Genomic DNA, 12,398 nt, shown 5'->3' with positions numbered 1-12,398 from the left:
TGGCACCCGATCGCTTATGGTGCCAACGGGTCTCCTCTTCCCCCCTCCTGCCCCCGACCTCTCGACCATGCCCGAAACGGACATCAGCAAAGGAACCCTTCACTTGGGTGCTATGCTTGCTGGCACTCGGGAAATGGCTCTCTCGCCTCTGGCTGCTCTTTTCTCGCGAGTCAGGATCGGATGCAAGGGCGGCAGCAGGGCCATGCGACGAACTCGAGGCAACTCTTCGCGACAATACCCGGCGACGCATCTGCACATCCGTGCTTGTCTCGGGGCTCGCTTATGATCAACCTATTAAGAGGGATCGCAGCGAGAACGGAGAACAAAGAACGAGGCGGCTACTTAACAACCATCAACTCCGATCGGGCGATCGCCGAGAAAAGTCCAGAGAGATACCCGGCCTGGTTTTGCGGCTCTTCGAGATGAGGCCCAGCACCTTCAAACTTGGGGGTTTAGAGTGCCCTTTTGAGTTAGGCTCAAGCCAACGCGCCCACGTCAAAATCCCAGAAGGTTAAAGCATGAATTGTGTTAAAACTCCGATGGCACCTTGGCGAACGAAGTCTGCAAAACTTTTTGCTTGGCCAGATTGGGATCTGACGGCCGGTGGATGGAGCAAACTCGAAACGCAAATGTGAGGACCTCATCCTTGTCCCTGTCTGAAAGAGCAGACACGTTTATGCAAGGAGCCGCCACCCCGGAGCTGGCGAATTTGTCATATGCAATTCTGCGCCGTTTTTTTCTTGACTGATTATTACTGCTATCAACTATACTTTTGATGTGCGGTGTACCGGTCAATTGAGAGAGACTCCTCCCTTCCGGCTTCGCGATCGTGCAACTGCTATCAACCGCTGCAAAGCATGTTTCCGAACCACAGCACAGCCAGCAAGCCCGCGATCCTTAGTCGCAAGGTGCTGGGCGAAACGGATGAGATGTCTGCATTGCCTCCTTCTACTACCTTCTCCGCCGCCGCTGTATTCTGCCAGGGAACAGGACTTCTCCTATCGTCCTTAACTACCGGCAGTGTCCTACTCAGAGAGCCATCTTTGGTCGGCTCCTTCCACGTGCCAATCAGTCCGGAGACGATGATCAGCGTGGATCTGTGGCACTTGGACGAAGCCCAGAGGAAGACGACGGCAATGATCATCACCTCCACTCCTCTGGGGACATGGCTTCGGTTTCCGATCCTCAAGACTCCCGCTCCATCACTTGCAAGCCAGACGTGATGGTGCAAAACGTAAAGCTCCAGAGACATCTGTCCCAGGACTGCCGCAAGCGGAACGTGAAGCTCGCGCAGAGATCGGAATGAGTTCCTTGCGATGATGGCTGACAGCACAAACCATGGGCTGGTGTATGGATGGTAAGCGTTGTACGAGTTGTTGTTACGGTAGACCCCGGCAACGAAGGCGAGTATAATGAAAATAACGAGGTAGGCAAAGGAGAAGAGGATCATTATCGGCTTCACCGGTATCGCGTCTCGCTCGGGATGGACAATCTCCAACAATGCATGGTCGAGCGCGTTATTGGTTCTTTCGAACAACGCCTGAGCGTTGATGCCGTGTTGACGACGCCTGAGGACCGAGACCCGATGTGTGGCTGCAGCTGTGAGTATGCCAAACCACGGGATGAAGCGATCCGTTTCAAAGTGCCGGCGAAGAATGCTCAAGTCCCAGTAGATACCGCAAATTGCTTTGAGCATTGACATGAGCCGCTCTGGGGCGCGCGTGCTTTCCACCAGATAGACCGTACAAGTGGCAAAGGCCACGGTTTTCAGGAAAAAGGCCACAGGGTTGCTGTTCAGCTTCTTGCAGCATGCCAAGGATACGAAGGTGATGCCGAACCAGAAAGTCATCAACGGCGCGGTGTAGATAATCCATTCGCTGGACATTGTAAAGGCCAGGAGGCAGGTGAGCAAGTTGAGTCGACACAACACATACGCAACTCTGCGTAGCGAGTAGTCCTCGGTCCGAAGGAAGTACATCGTGTGACCGTAGACGAACAGGAAGATGAAAGTTGCGATGAGAAACTTGTGTACCTTATACATCGCCAAGGACTCGGATGCTGCGTGATAATTGTACACCAGAACGAACACTAGCATCCAGCCTCTCCATTCATCCGCCTGCTCACGAGACAGGAACGATGTCGTTGTGAAACCCCTCGCTGATGTCAAGACGGGTGCTCTAGAGCGAAGAGACAGCGCCGCAAGCACGGCGAGACCGATCAAGGGCGTGATGAAGTCGGGCACGTCAAATTGCTTATCCTGTTTCGCAAGGACATGAGTCCGGTCGGCGACAAGGCAGTATACTGCAACAACGAGTAACGTGGCTACCGCCGTAAGAATGTCCATGACGCGTGATGTTCGAGACGACGGAAACGCATCCTGTTGCCGGCTCAGGAATATAAGAGGCAAAGTCATTACGTTGAGACAAAGGAGTAGAAGCTGCACCCGTCCAAGAGGGGGATATGGCACGCAGCAGGTGATCTGGTTGGCGTATCCTTGTCTGATCAACCCGGCATTGCAGTGGGTATTGAGAACGACGTCGAGCTTCCTCTCGGCGACGATGTCGACGGCGTGAATACCGTCTTCGAGCACGGCGCTGTCGTAATTCTCCGTCATGGCATGGTAACTCCAAACAATGTGCGATTGCTCAGACCGTTCCAAATGCTCTAGGTTCCAATTCATAGCGTCGATCCTCTCTGGCGTGATGGTTCGCGCGCGGGACGAGGTGAGCTTGTCGTAGGCTGGGATAGGCACAGGTGCGATAAGCACATGATTGGACAGTTCGTCGAAGGCTGACGGCGACTTGCTCTCGGGCAAGACCATCAGCTCGTTGATGCTATTTTGCAGGTACGGCATAAGGACGTTGATGCCTTCCCTGAAGAGCTCCAAGTACCGACCACCGCCCTGGCGGGCCGCCCACAGACCTGGGGTGCCAACGACGATCAGGGCGGGCGAGTCTCTCCCTTCTTGTCGAACTAGCCTCTCGTAGTCGACGGAACCGGGACGTTCCCGGAATCGGACCAGTTGGCTGAGAAGGCCAGTAGAGTTGAGCCACGGGTCCCATATAAACTCAAGTTTGACGCCATCAACCTCCTTTGATAGACTCTGGTGCTTGTCAGCAGAGACGGCAAAGTCGAGGATGGCTTTCTCGGCGACGTGATGGTCGAGGCGTGTCATGGCAGCGAAGTAGATCTGACGCATCGTCGAGTCGCCAACGACGACCAGGCGACGATCTTTGAAGCAGCTCGAGATATCATCTCGGGACATGACGCGCATCCTGCAGCCGTCGGGCTCCCACTTGGAAAAGACATCTTGGGGTAGATTGGAGCCAGCCCTGGAGCGCCATGTGCCGCTGGAAAGGAGGGCATTGCAGTTGAAGGGATCATGTTGACCTGAAATTCATGTCAGCTTGGTTGACTCGGTTTGGGCACGTCCAGGGCCCTGAAGGTGAGGACGGCTGGGGAACTGCTTGGACCGTACCGTAACCGAAATACTGATAGATGACGGAAAGAAGCAGTATCGCGAGAGAAACCCGCGGTAGGCTTCGGAGGAAAGTCGAGGCTCCGGCCGAGGCGGCCAGTTTCTGGACTCGGAGCATCAGGGGCTGCGGCACGATGGACGGCAAAGGACAGCGCGGTGTGTGAATGGGAGTTCCGACTGATGGCGGCGGCGGCGGCTGTCAGCAGGAATCCGCATTGTCTTCCCCCCAGTGGTAACCCGCTCCGGGCTGCTTGGTAGCGTGCTTCCAAGTATGGGGCGGTAAGACACTCGTGATATCGTCGCTCCCAAGGCCAGGACTCGACGAGACAAGGGGATGGGGAGAATACGAGATCAAGCAGTGGCGAAATTAGAAGAACAGAATTGGGACGACTACCCAAGCAAGCACGCGAGCGCGGCTGATGTTTGCCTTATAACCCCAGCAGCAGCCAAGAGCCTCGAGGCCAAGGAGCGGAAGGATGACAGGTCTGGCGCTGCCAAGAGGCCGCTACGTGGGAAGACCCCATTTCCTCGGCTTGGGCTAAGGAAGGGGAGTGAGCCTTGGGAGAGGAAGAAGGACTGCATTGCATTAGGCCCTTTATGGGAAAGAAATCGACAAGATGGAGGGGGATATGAACCACTCAGCAAGCGAGTTAGCAAGCTGGGCGACCCTCCCAGATGACACCAGGCTGGTCCCCTTTATATAAACCCTTGTTTGGGTCGCGAGTTCTTAAAAAGGATAACTAACACGCGACCAGACCACCTCTTTGTGGGGAAGGAAGCACCTACCCGGACACAGTGTAATCATCGAGTTGCCCATCATTGGCACAGTACGGATAAAGGCAGACCGTATTCCCGCTATTACCGCCAATAATCTCTCCTACGACAGCGATCGCCAACTCCTTCCCAAACACACACCTCTGGCCGGGCAAACACAGTGTGGCCCACCTTCTTGGCCAGTGCAGCTACCCTGCTGGCCAAGAAGGCGCACCGCGACTTTTCTTTTTCTCGGCTAAAAGTTTTTTTTTTCCTTCCTCACTCGTCGTCTTCCTCATCCTTTTGCTGTTGCTGTTGCTCTTACCTTGCTACTCTGACATGCTTCGTTTGCATTGCCATCGCAACCGGCGACGCAGCTCTTGATGTTACCGAGGCAAACACTCTTTCATCCGTGTCAACCGGTCTATGATACCCGACCTGACAAGGAAAAAAAAAGACGGGGCTGTCGGCGAAAAAGAGCAATAGACAGAATGCTGCCACGGGAAAAGGTAGGTACTGCCTGCTTGTAGAGTCGAGAGAACAAACAAACCAGCCCTTGAAGTCATGAAGGTCCAGAGCCTTTACTCCGTCTTTTGCCATTGCTCGGTCAGATTAGCCTCTTCGACTTCTGATCTTGAGCCGGATACACCGTGCCTCGTGTGCGGTTGTATGAGACAAGATCAACCTCCAGACAATGCTTTTTGAGTGCGTAACCTTTATTGTTGAAGTGAAGGCTTGCGTAATTTATCTGTTGTCACATCTCCTTGGTGTCAGGCATTTCTTGTTTTCTCATGATGCAATGATTGTTCTGTTTCATTATGGCCTGTCTTCCTACCTAAAGAAGGGGACGGCTAGCAAAGTCCTCAAAATCAAGCCTATAAACTCCTATACCCCAGTTTCGAATCAAAGTAGTGGCCCGCATGCTGTCGGCTGCCAATTAGAGTCTTGTTCCTCAATTTGTTCCGCATCAAAGCAGAGACTGCCGGCCAGCCTCTTCTGCTGGCCTCAGTCTTGTTCCGTACTCAACCTTTCACCCCCATTCATCGTCAACATAGTTGACAAATCGGGAACCTGGATGGTAGGCTGGAATGTCATTCTGCCGAATGCTTCTGCTTAGTAGGAAGGGAGCGGTCGAAAGCTCTCGTGGATACACTGCCTGGGGTGCAAGACGGTGACCTCCAGGGCTGAGTGTAGACCCTGGCGTTCAAAGTCGTTCAGCTGAAGCTTCTGAGCCGATTGGACATGCTGGACATCCACCACCTTGACACCTCGAATGGCAAAGAGCTCGTCGGCTCCAAGGCTGTCAGTGATCCTCCTGCTCCTGTAATTGAGGGGGAATAAAGGTTGGAGCTTCTCCTCGCGGTCATTGAGGATGGCAGTGGTACCCTTGGAGAGCTTGATGGTCAACTCCGTGAGGTTGGGGCACTTTGCCAACTCCTTGAACGCTTTGTCAGATTTGGGACCGCACCAGTGAATCTCAGCCTTGTGCAGGTAGTCTCGAAGGCACCGGTTGGCTTGAAGCTGGCTGAGAAGATCGCAGCAGCAAGTGAAGTATTGGGTCTGTCGCTCGTAAAAGATAGGATAGAACTCTTCACGCAGCGCTTTGCCGAGAATCTTATACGTTGCCCACTGCTTGGGCGTCAGGAATTCCACATGGCGCCTCTCCGGGTTGGCACAGTTGCATGGGTGATACTGCTGAGAACGCTTAACCGGGGGCAGACGACAGCTCTTGGGACCGGCGTCGATGATCATGCCCAACACACGGGCTCGAATCTCGCGGGGCAGCTTCATGAAGGGGAACTGAGTGTTGGAAGGAGGGCGATCTGTAGCGCAAACGTCAGTTCCAGTCCTGAACTTGCAACACGAGCAGAGGGGGACACTGGCAGAGACACTTACTGGCAATCTCCAAGACCTCGGTGCACATCTGAATGACCAAGACACAGACGGCAACTTCCTCTTGCTTCTTCGCCATCATGGTGGTGCACTTCCGGATGGTTTCGATCATAGACAGGCGTCTGCCAGGGCTCAGACGCAGCATGCGGCCGATCTCAGCCTCCTCGAGGGATCTGCACTTGTGGTCTTCGAGAGCCTGCAGCATCACCTTGGCGTTTTCTGAGAGGCCCAGGCGCTGAGGGACGTTAAACATTCTCAGGGCAAACCAAGAATCCATTGTGAGTACCATCTTGGCGATTCAATGCTTTGAAGGGCACTGAGGATTGATGCGTGTTGTTTCTTTCAGAGCTCTTATGCTGAATCGATCGGGTATTAATCACTCTTATGTTTGTAAGAGCTTGATGTAAGACCGAATTTTTCTTCACAGAATAAAGCTAGTGTCTTCTTTCGGATGGGAAGAGTTGCTGAAAGGCTTGAGAGTAGAAATAAAAGGATGCCCAAAGCGCATTCTCCAGTAGGCGTGATTGGTAAGGCGGGTAGTGAAGCTGTGTGTGGTTCTTAAGAGCAAGCCGACCGTATTGCAGGCTGTACTATCAAGTATCAGCTAATGAATTGTCTTGAATGTTGTTAAAGTGAATGCAATGCTGTAATTATACAACAGCTGTAGTTGGTGAGAGATGTAAAGGCAATATGAAGAGACAGTGTGGAAGGTGATGCTAGGACAAAGATGTTGAAAGGCGTGATGAATCCATACCTGTGAGGTCGACCGTGATGCACAATCAAAACAGATACGTTACTGCAGGTGCGTCACAGTTGTCCTATTGAGCGTGAAATCCAATAGGGGTCAGTGAAGTTTTATGTCTTGGCGAATACTCTACCAAGTGAGTCTGTATAATATCAGTCCAAGGTCAAGTTTGTTAGGGGTAAAGAAGGGAAATAGTTGAGTGAAGATGCGTGATAAATTTTCTTAATGTCTGTGATACCCCCAGAGACAGGTGCAGCACGGTTGACAAGTTGTGGCAGGGGTGACAAATGAGCACTGAGAACTTACCTACGCTCAAACCATGAGAAATGACTTATAACACGGCTGCGCTTGCTTCAGTGGCACTCACCCAGTGGCTCTGATGCAGAGTTAGCTCGGTGACTTGTAGTGTTGAGGGTGAAAAAGGGGAATGGTTTTGTGAGCCGAGGAGGAAAGAGTGTACGTGTAGTGCCAGTTCGCTAAGGCAGGCACGAGATGGCGAAAGCGTTTGGCGGGTAGAATGAAGGGATTGCCACGGATGGGCTATGAAATCCTGGTTTTAAGGTCGAGTTTGTGTTGTTGTGAAAAACTACCGGGCTTGAAGTTGGATTTGTGATGAGGAAAATAGGAGGAAGTTTTGTGGAGGAAATAGGAGATAAGTACCCAATGTGAATCTTCGGGTGATGTAGGTGCGGGAAGAGAAGGTGCGATGGGTGAGGAGAAGGGGAGATCGGATCAGATGATCGAATGCCAGTCACTGCCATCAAACCCAACAGCAAGAGGTGGGTTTACTCAAGATGACTAGTTCTGAATCGCAGCACCTAAACAAAACTGAATACGACGAGGCTAAATAGGCGCACCGATAACTTCTTCTCTTAACTACAGGATGAAAACCTCATACAAAGTTATACAGTGAACAAAGACAGAACAGGGCAAGCAAGGAATGATATGAGTAGGTAGATATTGTTCCGCTGATACATACCTGCCACTCTGTGAGTATTTTAATCCATGATAAAAGCACTGCAAGTGTCCCAAAGCCTTATGAGGAGGCCTAATGCAGCCAGAGGTTGTTCTCCGGGCCTGTGATGCTGTAATCCCAGACCAAGGTACGTGAACATTACTTTGTCATGGGAGTAACAAGCTTAGTATTCCACAGTATATCCAAAGTTGTTACCGTAGCGGTAAGACTCCAGGTCTATGGCATTTGTGATGTATTTTGCGGAGAAGGATTCGGCAACGCCGTGTTTGTATGATAAATGAAGTAGAATTTCTTATGGTTGTCGTTGACATCCAAGTGGGGTATTAAATCCTGCTTCTTGCAGCCTCTGTAAATCTAAGTGATATCAATATGCTCATACAGCCTCCTCGTCAGCCTAATAACTATGGCTCGAGTCTTCTTATTAGGATAACAATGCTCGCACACTTTTGCCTCACCCACCATAGGCGAGATGGGGCGATTTGCCCCCCCCCCCAGAAATCCAAAACTCCGAGTCGATGCCGAAATGTGCTTCAATGCCATATCTACCGGACGTGACCTCACTAATAACCTCTCGTCTAAATAGTCCCGGATATAAAAGGAGCTCCTCGCCGACGCTCAGGATCTCTTGTCCTCTTCCGGCACGGACCGGCACTGCCGCTTGCGGGGCAGTGGGTTCATTCTGAGAGGGCTGTCGTCCACGTCCACACTGTTATGCCGTGACGTGCCAGGACTGACGTTGACGCTGATGTAGCTCGACCGCTGGTCGCGGCTCATCTGCTGGTGGTTCTTCCCAAAAGTCATGGTGAAGCCGTTGAGGATCTCCTGGTGTCTGAGGTTGGTTTCGCTGAAGGGCCGCTCGCGCGGGTCGCTCTTCTCCTTCATGGGCTTCTTCTTGGATTTCTCGTCTTTCGTTGAGCGCCAGCCGAATGTCTTGGCCAGGCGGAGGGCGTGCGACTTCGGTGGTGTGGAGCTGTGCCGCTCACTTTGACTGGGATCGCAGACAGACTTGCGCCGGCGAAAGTGGTCTCGAATAGCCATTGCGTGTGTGTGTTTTGTAACAGATGGGCTTCCGGAGAGCGAGTGATGATGAGGCAAGTATTATGGTGCCAAGTACTAATTGTTCGAGTCGGTGGATGTTTGTGTAAGAGGTGTTGTTGGTGAGGTAGACTCAACTCTTTCCCCGGCGTTGTATGCGATGCTTCAAAGGGCCGATCGTGAATCATAAAGGGGGAGATCTAATGTTATTTAAAAAGGCGTGATCAAAGGCCGAAAACCTTTGGTAGCCCGGGAGAGAGCCGGATGTGGCAAGCGCAAAGCAAGCACCGTTGAAGCCGATATCTGCATATTGGCCGCTGCCTCCACTACCCGCAAACCATATGCAAGGCTGTCACCTCATATATTAACAGGACAACATCCGGGCCGGGGATCAACCTCTGACACCACGCTATTACGCGTGTTTGAGTGGTAAGCTTCCTATAGGTCACAGCGCCATTCCAGCTTATGTGCGCACGCGAGGGTGCTGCTGCGGATGCGGGGCAACGCTTTCCCAAAGCCCTCTCTAGCTTAGCCATTGTTCAAGTCCAAGCTCCATCGTGGTTAGCGGAAATGGCCGGAAGTGGTAGGCCTCTCTTCTCGCTGCTGGGCGAAAAGATCGCCAACGTGGCGGAGTGACGGTCTTTCGACGGCCTCAGCCCGGTCTCGGAAACTCATTGTTCTAGAAGCTGGCTATCCCAAGCTGCTTTCTTTCAGAAAAGCCAGAGCATCCTCCTACGGTCCCGACTAAGCCGCTTAGCGCGGCCAAGGCTCGGATTCAAGCCATGTCTCGTTCGGGTGCTAGGCAGACCAGTCACATACAATACGCTACCGCCGTAAGCAGCGACTTTGGGTAAGCAGAAAACACGCACGTATTAGACGAAAGAAGATCGGTTCCTACATCTCTATCTCCAAAAATCTCTTAGGTTTTACGGAACTTTACCATAAACCAAGTCACGATTCCCCTGGCGGCTTTCAGGCCCACAGGTAGTCATGCCCTACCTAGTTCCACTCGAATTTGTTGAAAGTGATGCATCGCGTAGCAGACCCGTCTCTACCCTACTCACACTGCTCTGGATTTACTGTTCACTAGCTTACCGAGATATGCACTCGGCCCCGAATACACCAGCACTGCTCGATCCAAGCCCGCCCAAAGCTGTGAGACCCCATGCCAAAGCTGCGGACTCCCAGTCCAGATCGCTATCAGGCAGCTCGTCGCCCTCCACCGCAGCACGGCTTTCTGCCGGGCTCGGCTCATAGGCATCATCTTCCGGCGCCTCCTCGGGTTTTGCTGTGTGCTTTCGGGGTCGCCCTCGGCGGATGCTTCTAGACCCAGGCGTCTCTGAAATTGACATCTCTTCAGACTTGGCTTTTGGTGGGCGGCCCCTGCGTCGGATGGTACTAGCGCCGGCGTGGCTAGCCGATTCCGGTTCCGGCGTTGGTTTATCGGCTTCTTCTAGCAGCCCGGGTGATGACTGCGCCCTCGAAAGATCCTTCTGGACGAACGGAGTTGCGGAGGCTAGAATGTCGTTTACATCCAACGCACGCACTGCTGCCCACAACCCCTGACTGGCCCCACTGAGCAAAACGTCCCATGCCACAGCAGCTACAACAGGGTGATCGGATGCCGATCCCAAAACCTTGCCGATCGCCGTTGTTGTCCGCTCCCAAGTCGAGCGTTGGCCTTTGTCAAAGGGTAGGAATCGACTGTGGCGGTGGAAGTGGGCATCCGGCGTGTTGTAGAGCAGACCAAGTGCGGTCCCTTTAGCATGGAAAACGAAACTTGTCGTAGAAACGAATCGGAAGAGTTCAACGAAGATACCGTATGCCCCATGAGGGTCGCTGTACACTGTTCCCCAGCTGGCCGGAACCACGGAGGGAATAACAACGGGAGCAAACGAAAGCATCCGCCCGGCCACTGCAATCTTGGCAAACGTGTCTGTGCCTGCCGTTGAGGGTGCCCAGTGGATCAGAACATACGTAGTGCAGAACGAAGCCAAGAGTAATGCGGGGTGTGGGAGCCAGTTTGCAGGCTTCGGGGGAAATAATTTGTGGCGCAAACGTCCAACTGTAGAAGTCGGGCGCTCTTGATGTCCAGTAGCGCTTGAGGCTGGCGTGAGAAGCAGTGCCAAATAAAATAGGTTCTGGGCGAAAGACAAGCTGACGAGATGTGCCAAGGCAAGATAGGCCCAAACAAAAGGAATGTTCCGCCGTCGCCCTTCAACAACCAGCAACAAGCTCCACGAGATCGTTGCAAGTTCGATCTGCTGTCCCCACCAAAACCGGCGAGTCTTCTCCGCGACGATCTCCAGAGCGTCCATGTGGACTGAAGTATCTGTCAGCCAGCGACCAGGATAAACCCGAGTCGCATTTTGGCTGGGGAAGAGACCATGATCGCCATAGAAGCTAAAGGATGGTGAGTAATTGGGACAAAGAAGCTAGGCCACAGGGCCAAACGAACCGAACCGGGGCTTCAACTCCTCGCTGATCCGCCCAGACGCGATATGAGAGCTTCGCGTAGCTCAATGTCCAGTAGCCTGCAAAATACAAGCTGACGAGAGCCAAGCATGCAAAAAGAGGTGCAAGAATGGCGCGTCGATCAAGTCTTGCTCTTGTCATCTGAGACGGCGGCTGATCGTGATACGCTTTGTACAGGCTTTGAGCGACAGTGAAGCCGAGATAGAGCACTGCAAGTGCGTGACCACCGACAAGGCTCAAAGGCAGATACCTGAAGACTGTATTAGGTAAAAACTCTCTATTAGATCTTCAGCCAGGGCATAACGCACTTTACTTCCGGTTCTAGCGGCACCGGCGCCATGTTTTCTTGCACTGACTGATTGTCTGCTGTATTTTGATGGATGTTGTAAGGTTGCGAGTCGGAGAGTTGGCTACACGGGGGGGAGGTGAACAAGAAGCTTGACCTCTGCGGTCAGAGATGCAGGTGCGGCGCGCGTCATCGTCACAACACTTGCATGCGTTCCCTGAAAGCTCACTCGACTGTTGCTCCTGCCGTTTGTTGATCTCAGACAATCCGTACAGCTACCTACATCATCCATAACAAATGGCGTGCCGTCATGTAGTGGTACTGGCTGGGGTCTCTTAGCGGCAAGTGGATCCTGGAGTTGAGCACGGACCTGGGGTCTGACCTGGTCGGGCCGGAGAAACAGAAGCGGCGGCAGCCCTAGCGCCCAATCGCAATCGGCCCCACCCTTTGCAGGCCATAAAATCTCTTCTTACGTTGCGGAGGCTCGTTTTCTTCTTTCTTCTTCACTACATCAGTATGGGTTAAACTTACACCGTCATGTGTATTTTAATTCTAATGGCGGCTCCGCTATGCGGCTTGCTGAGGGTTGTCCTGTTCTCCGTGGATTTCCTTCCGTTCCCGGCCCCCTAAATAAAACACCATGTGAACACCTTTCCTTATCAGCCGAGTACGACAACTCTTCCTGGTATTTGACTGTGGGGTGGTCTCAACATCCTCTTTTAGAGCATTCTAGGCTTTTTCGACTGCATATCTACAG

The 12,398-nt window shown here is 52.7% G+C and overlaps 4 protein-coding genes across 4 annotated transcripts; all 4 read right to left on the bottom strand.

Annotated features, from left to right (window-relative positions):
• Positions 1–742: 742 nt before the first annotated feature.
• Positions 743–3,704, bottom strand: LY79DRAFT_108588 (Cas1p-like protein). Its single transcript, XM_060550683.1, has 2 exons — positions 3,479–3,704; positions 743–3,390 (listed from the first exon to the last, which is right to left on the bottom strand). The coding sequence occupies exons 1-2, from the start codon at positions 3,594–3,596 to the stop codon at positions 842–844; spliced, it is 2,667 nt and encodes an 888-aa protein (XP_060416326.1). The 5' UTR covers positions 3,597–3,704; the 3' UTR covers positions 743–841.
• A 1,367-nt stretch (positions 3,705–5,071) lies between these two features.
• On the bottom strand, positions 5,072–6,413 carry LY79DRAFT_681522 (uncharacterized protein; the record flags this gene model as incomplete). The annotated part of the gene is made up of 2 exons (XM_060564566.1): positions 5,072–6,054; positions 6,128–6,413. 2 exons carry the CDS (start codon positions 6,411–6,413, stop codon positions 5,345–5,347), a joined length of 996 nt encoding a protein of 331 aa, XP_060416325.1. The 3' UTR covers positions 5,072–5,344.
• Positions 6,414–8,162: 1,749 nt separating this feature from the next.
• On the bottom strand, positions 8,163–9,291 carry LY79DRAFT_547239 (uncharacterized protein). Its single transcript, XM_060557307.1, has one exon. The coding sequence runs from the start codon at positions 8,881–8,883 to the stop codon at positions 8,461–8,463; it is 423 nt and encodes a 140-aa protein (XP_060416324.1). The 5' UTR covers positions 8,884–9,291; the 3' UTR covers positions 8,163–8,460.
• Positions 9,292–9,745: 454 nt separating this feature from the next.
• LY79DRAFT_547238 (uncharacterized protein) lies at positions 9,746–11,877 on the bottom strand. Its single transcript, XM_060557306.1, has 3 exons — positions 11,664–11,877; positions 11,339–11,605; positions 9,746–11,283 (listed from the first exon to the last, which is right to left on the bottom strand). The coding sequence occupies exons 1-3, from the start codon at positions 11,693–11,695 to the stop codon at positions 9,972–9,974; spliced, it is 1,611 nt and encodes a 536-aa protein (XP_060416323.1). The 5' UTR covers positions 11,696–11,877; the 3' UTR covers positions 9,746–9,971.
• Positions 11,878–12,398: the final 521 nt, after the last annotated feature.

Source organism: Colletotrichum navitas (assembly GCF_030913465.1).
Source record: "Colletotrichum navitas strain CBS 125086 chromosome Unknown LY79scaffold_16, whole genome shotgun sequence".
Lineage (NCBI taxonomy): Eukaryota > Fungi > Ascomycota > Sordariomycetes > Glomerellales > Glomerellaceae > Colletotrichum > Colletotrichum navitas.
This window is presented reverse-complemented; position numbering and strand designations above follow the sequence as displayed.

Excerpts from the sequence above, each read along its gene's own strand:
- LY79DRAFT_108588 (XM_060550683.1), bottom strand. The coding sequence starts at position 3,596 with ATGCTCCGAGTCCAGAAACTGGCCGCCTCGGCCGGAGCCTCGACTTTC. Across the intron at positions 3,391-3,478 it reads CTATCAGTATTTCGGTTACG|GTCAACATGATCCCTTCAAC; the intron begins GTACGGTCCAAG and ends CATGAATTTCAG.
- LY79DRAFT_547239 (XM_060557307.1), bottom strand. The coding sequence starts at position 8,883 with ATGGCTATTCGAGACCACTTTCGCCGGCGCAAGTCTGTCTGCGATCCC.
- LY79DRAFT_547238 (XM_060557306.1), bottom strand. The coding sequence starts at position 11,695 with ATGGCGCCGGTGCCGCTAGAACCGGAAGTAAA. Across the intron at positions 11,606-11,663 it reads CCGCTAGAACCGGAAGTAAA|GTATCTGCCTTTGAGCCTTG; the intron begins GTGCGTTATGCC and ends TACAGTCTTCAG. Across the intron at positions 11,284-11,338 it reads GGAGTTGAAGCCCCGGTTCG|CTTCTATGGCGATCATGGTC; the intron begins GTTCGTTTGGCC and ends ACCATCCTTTAG.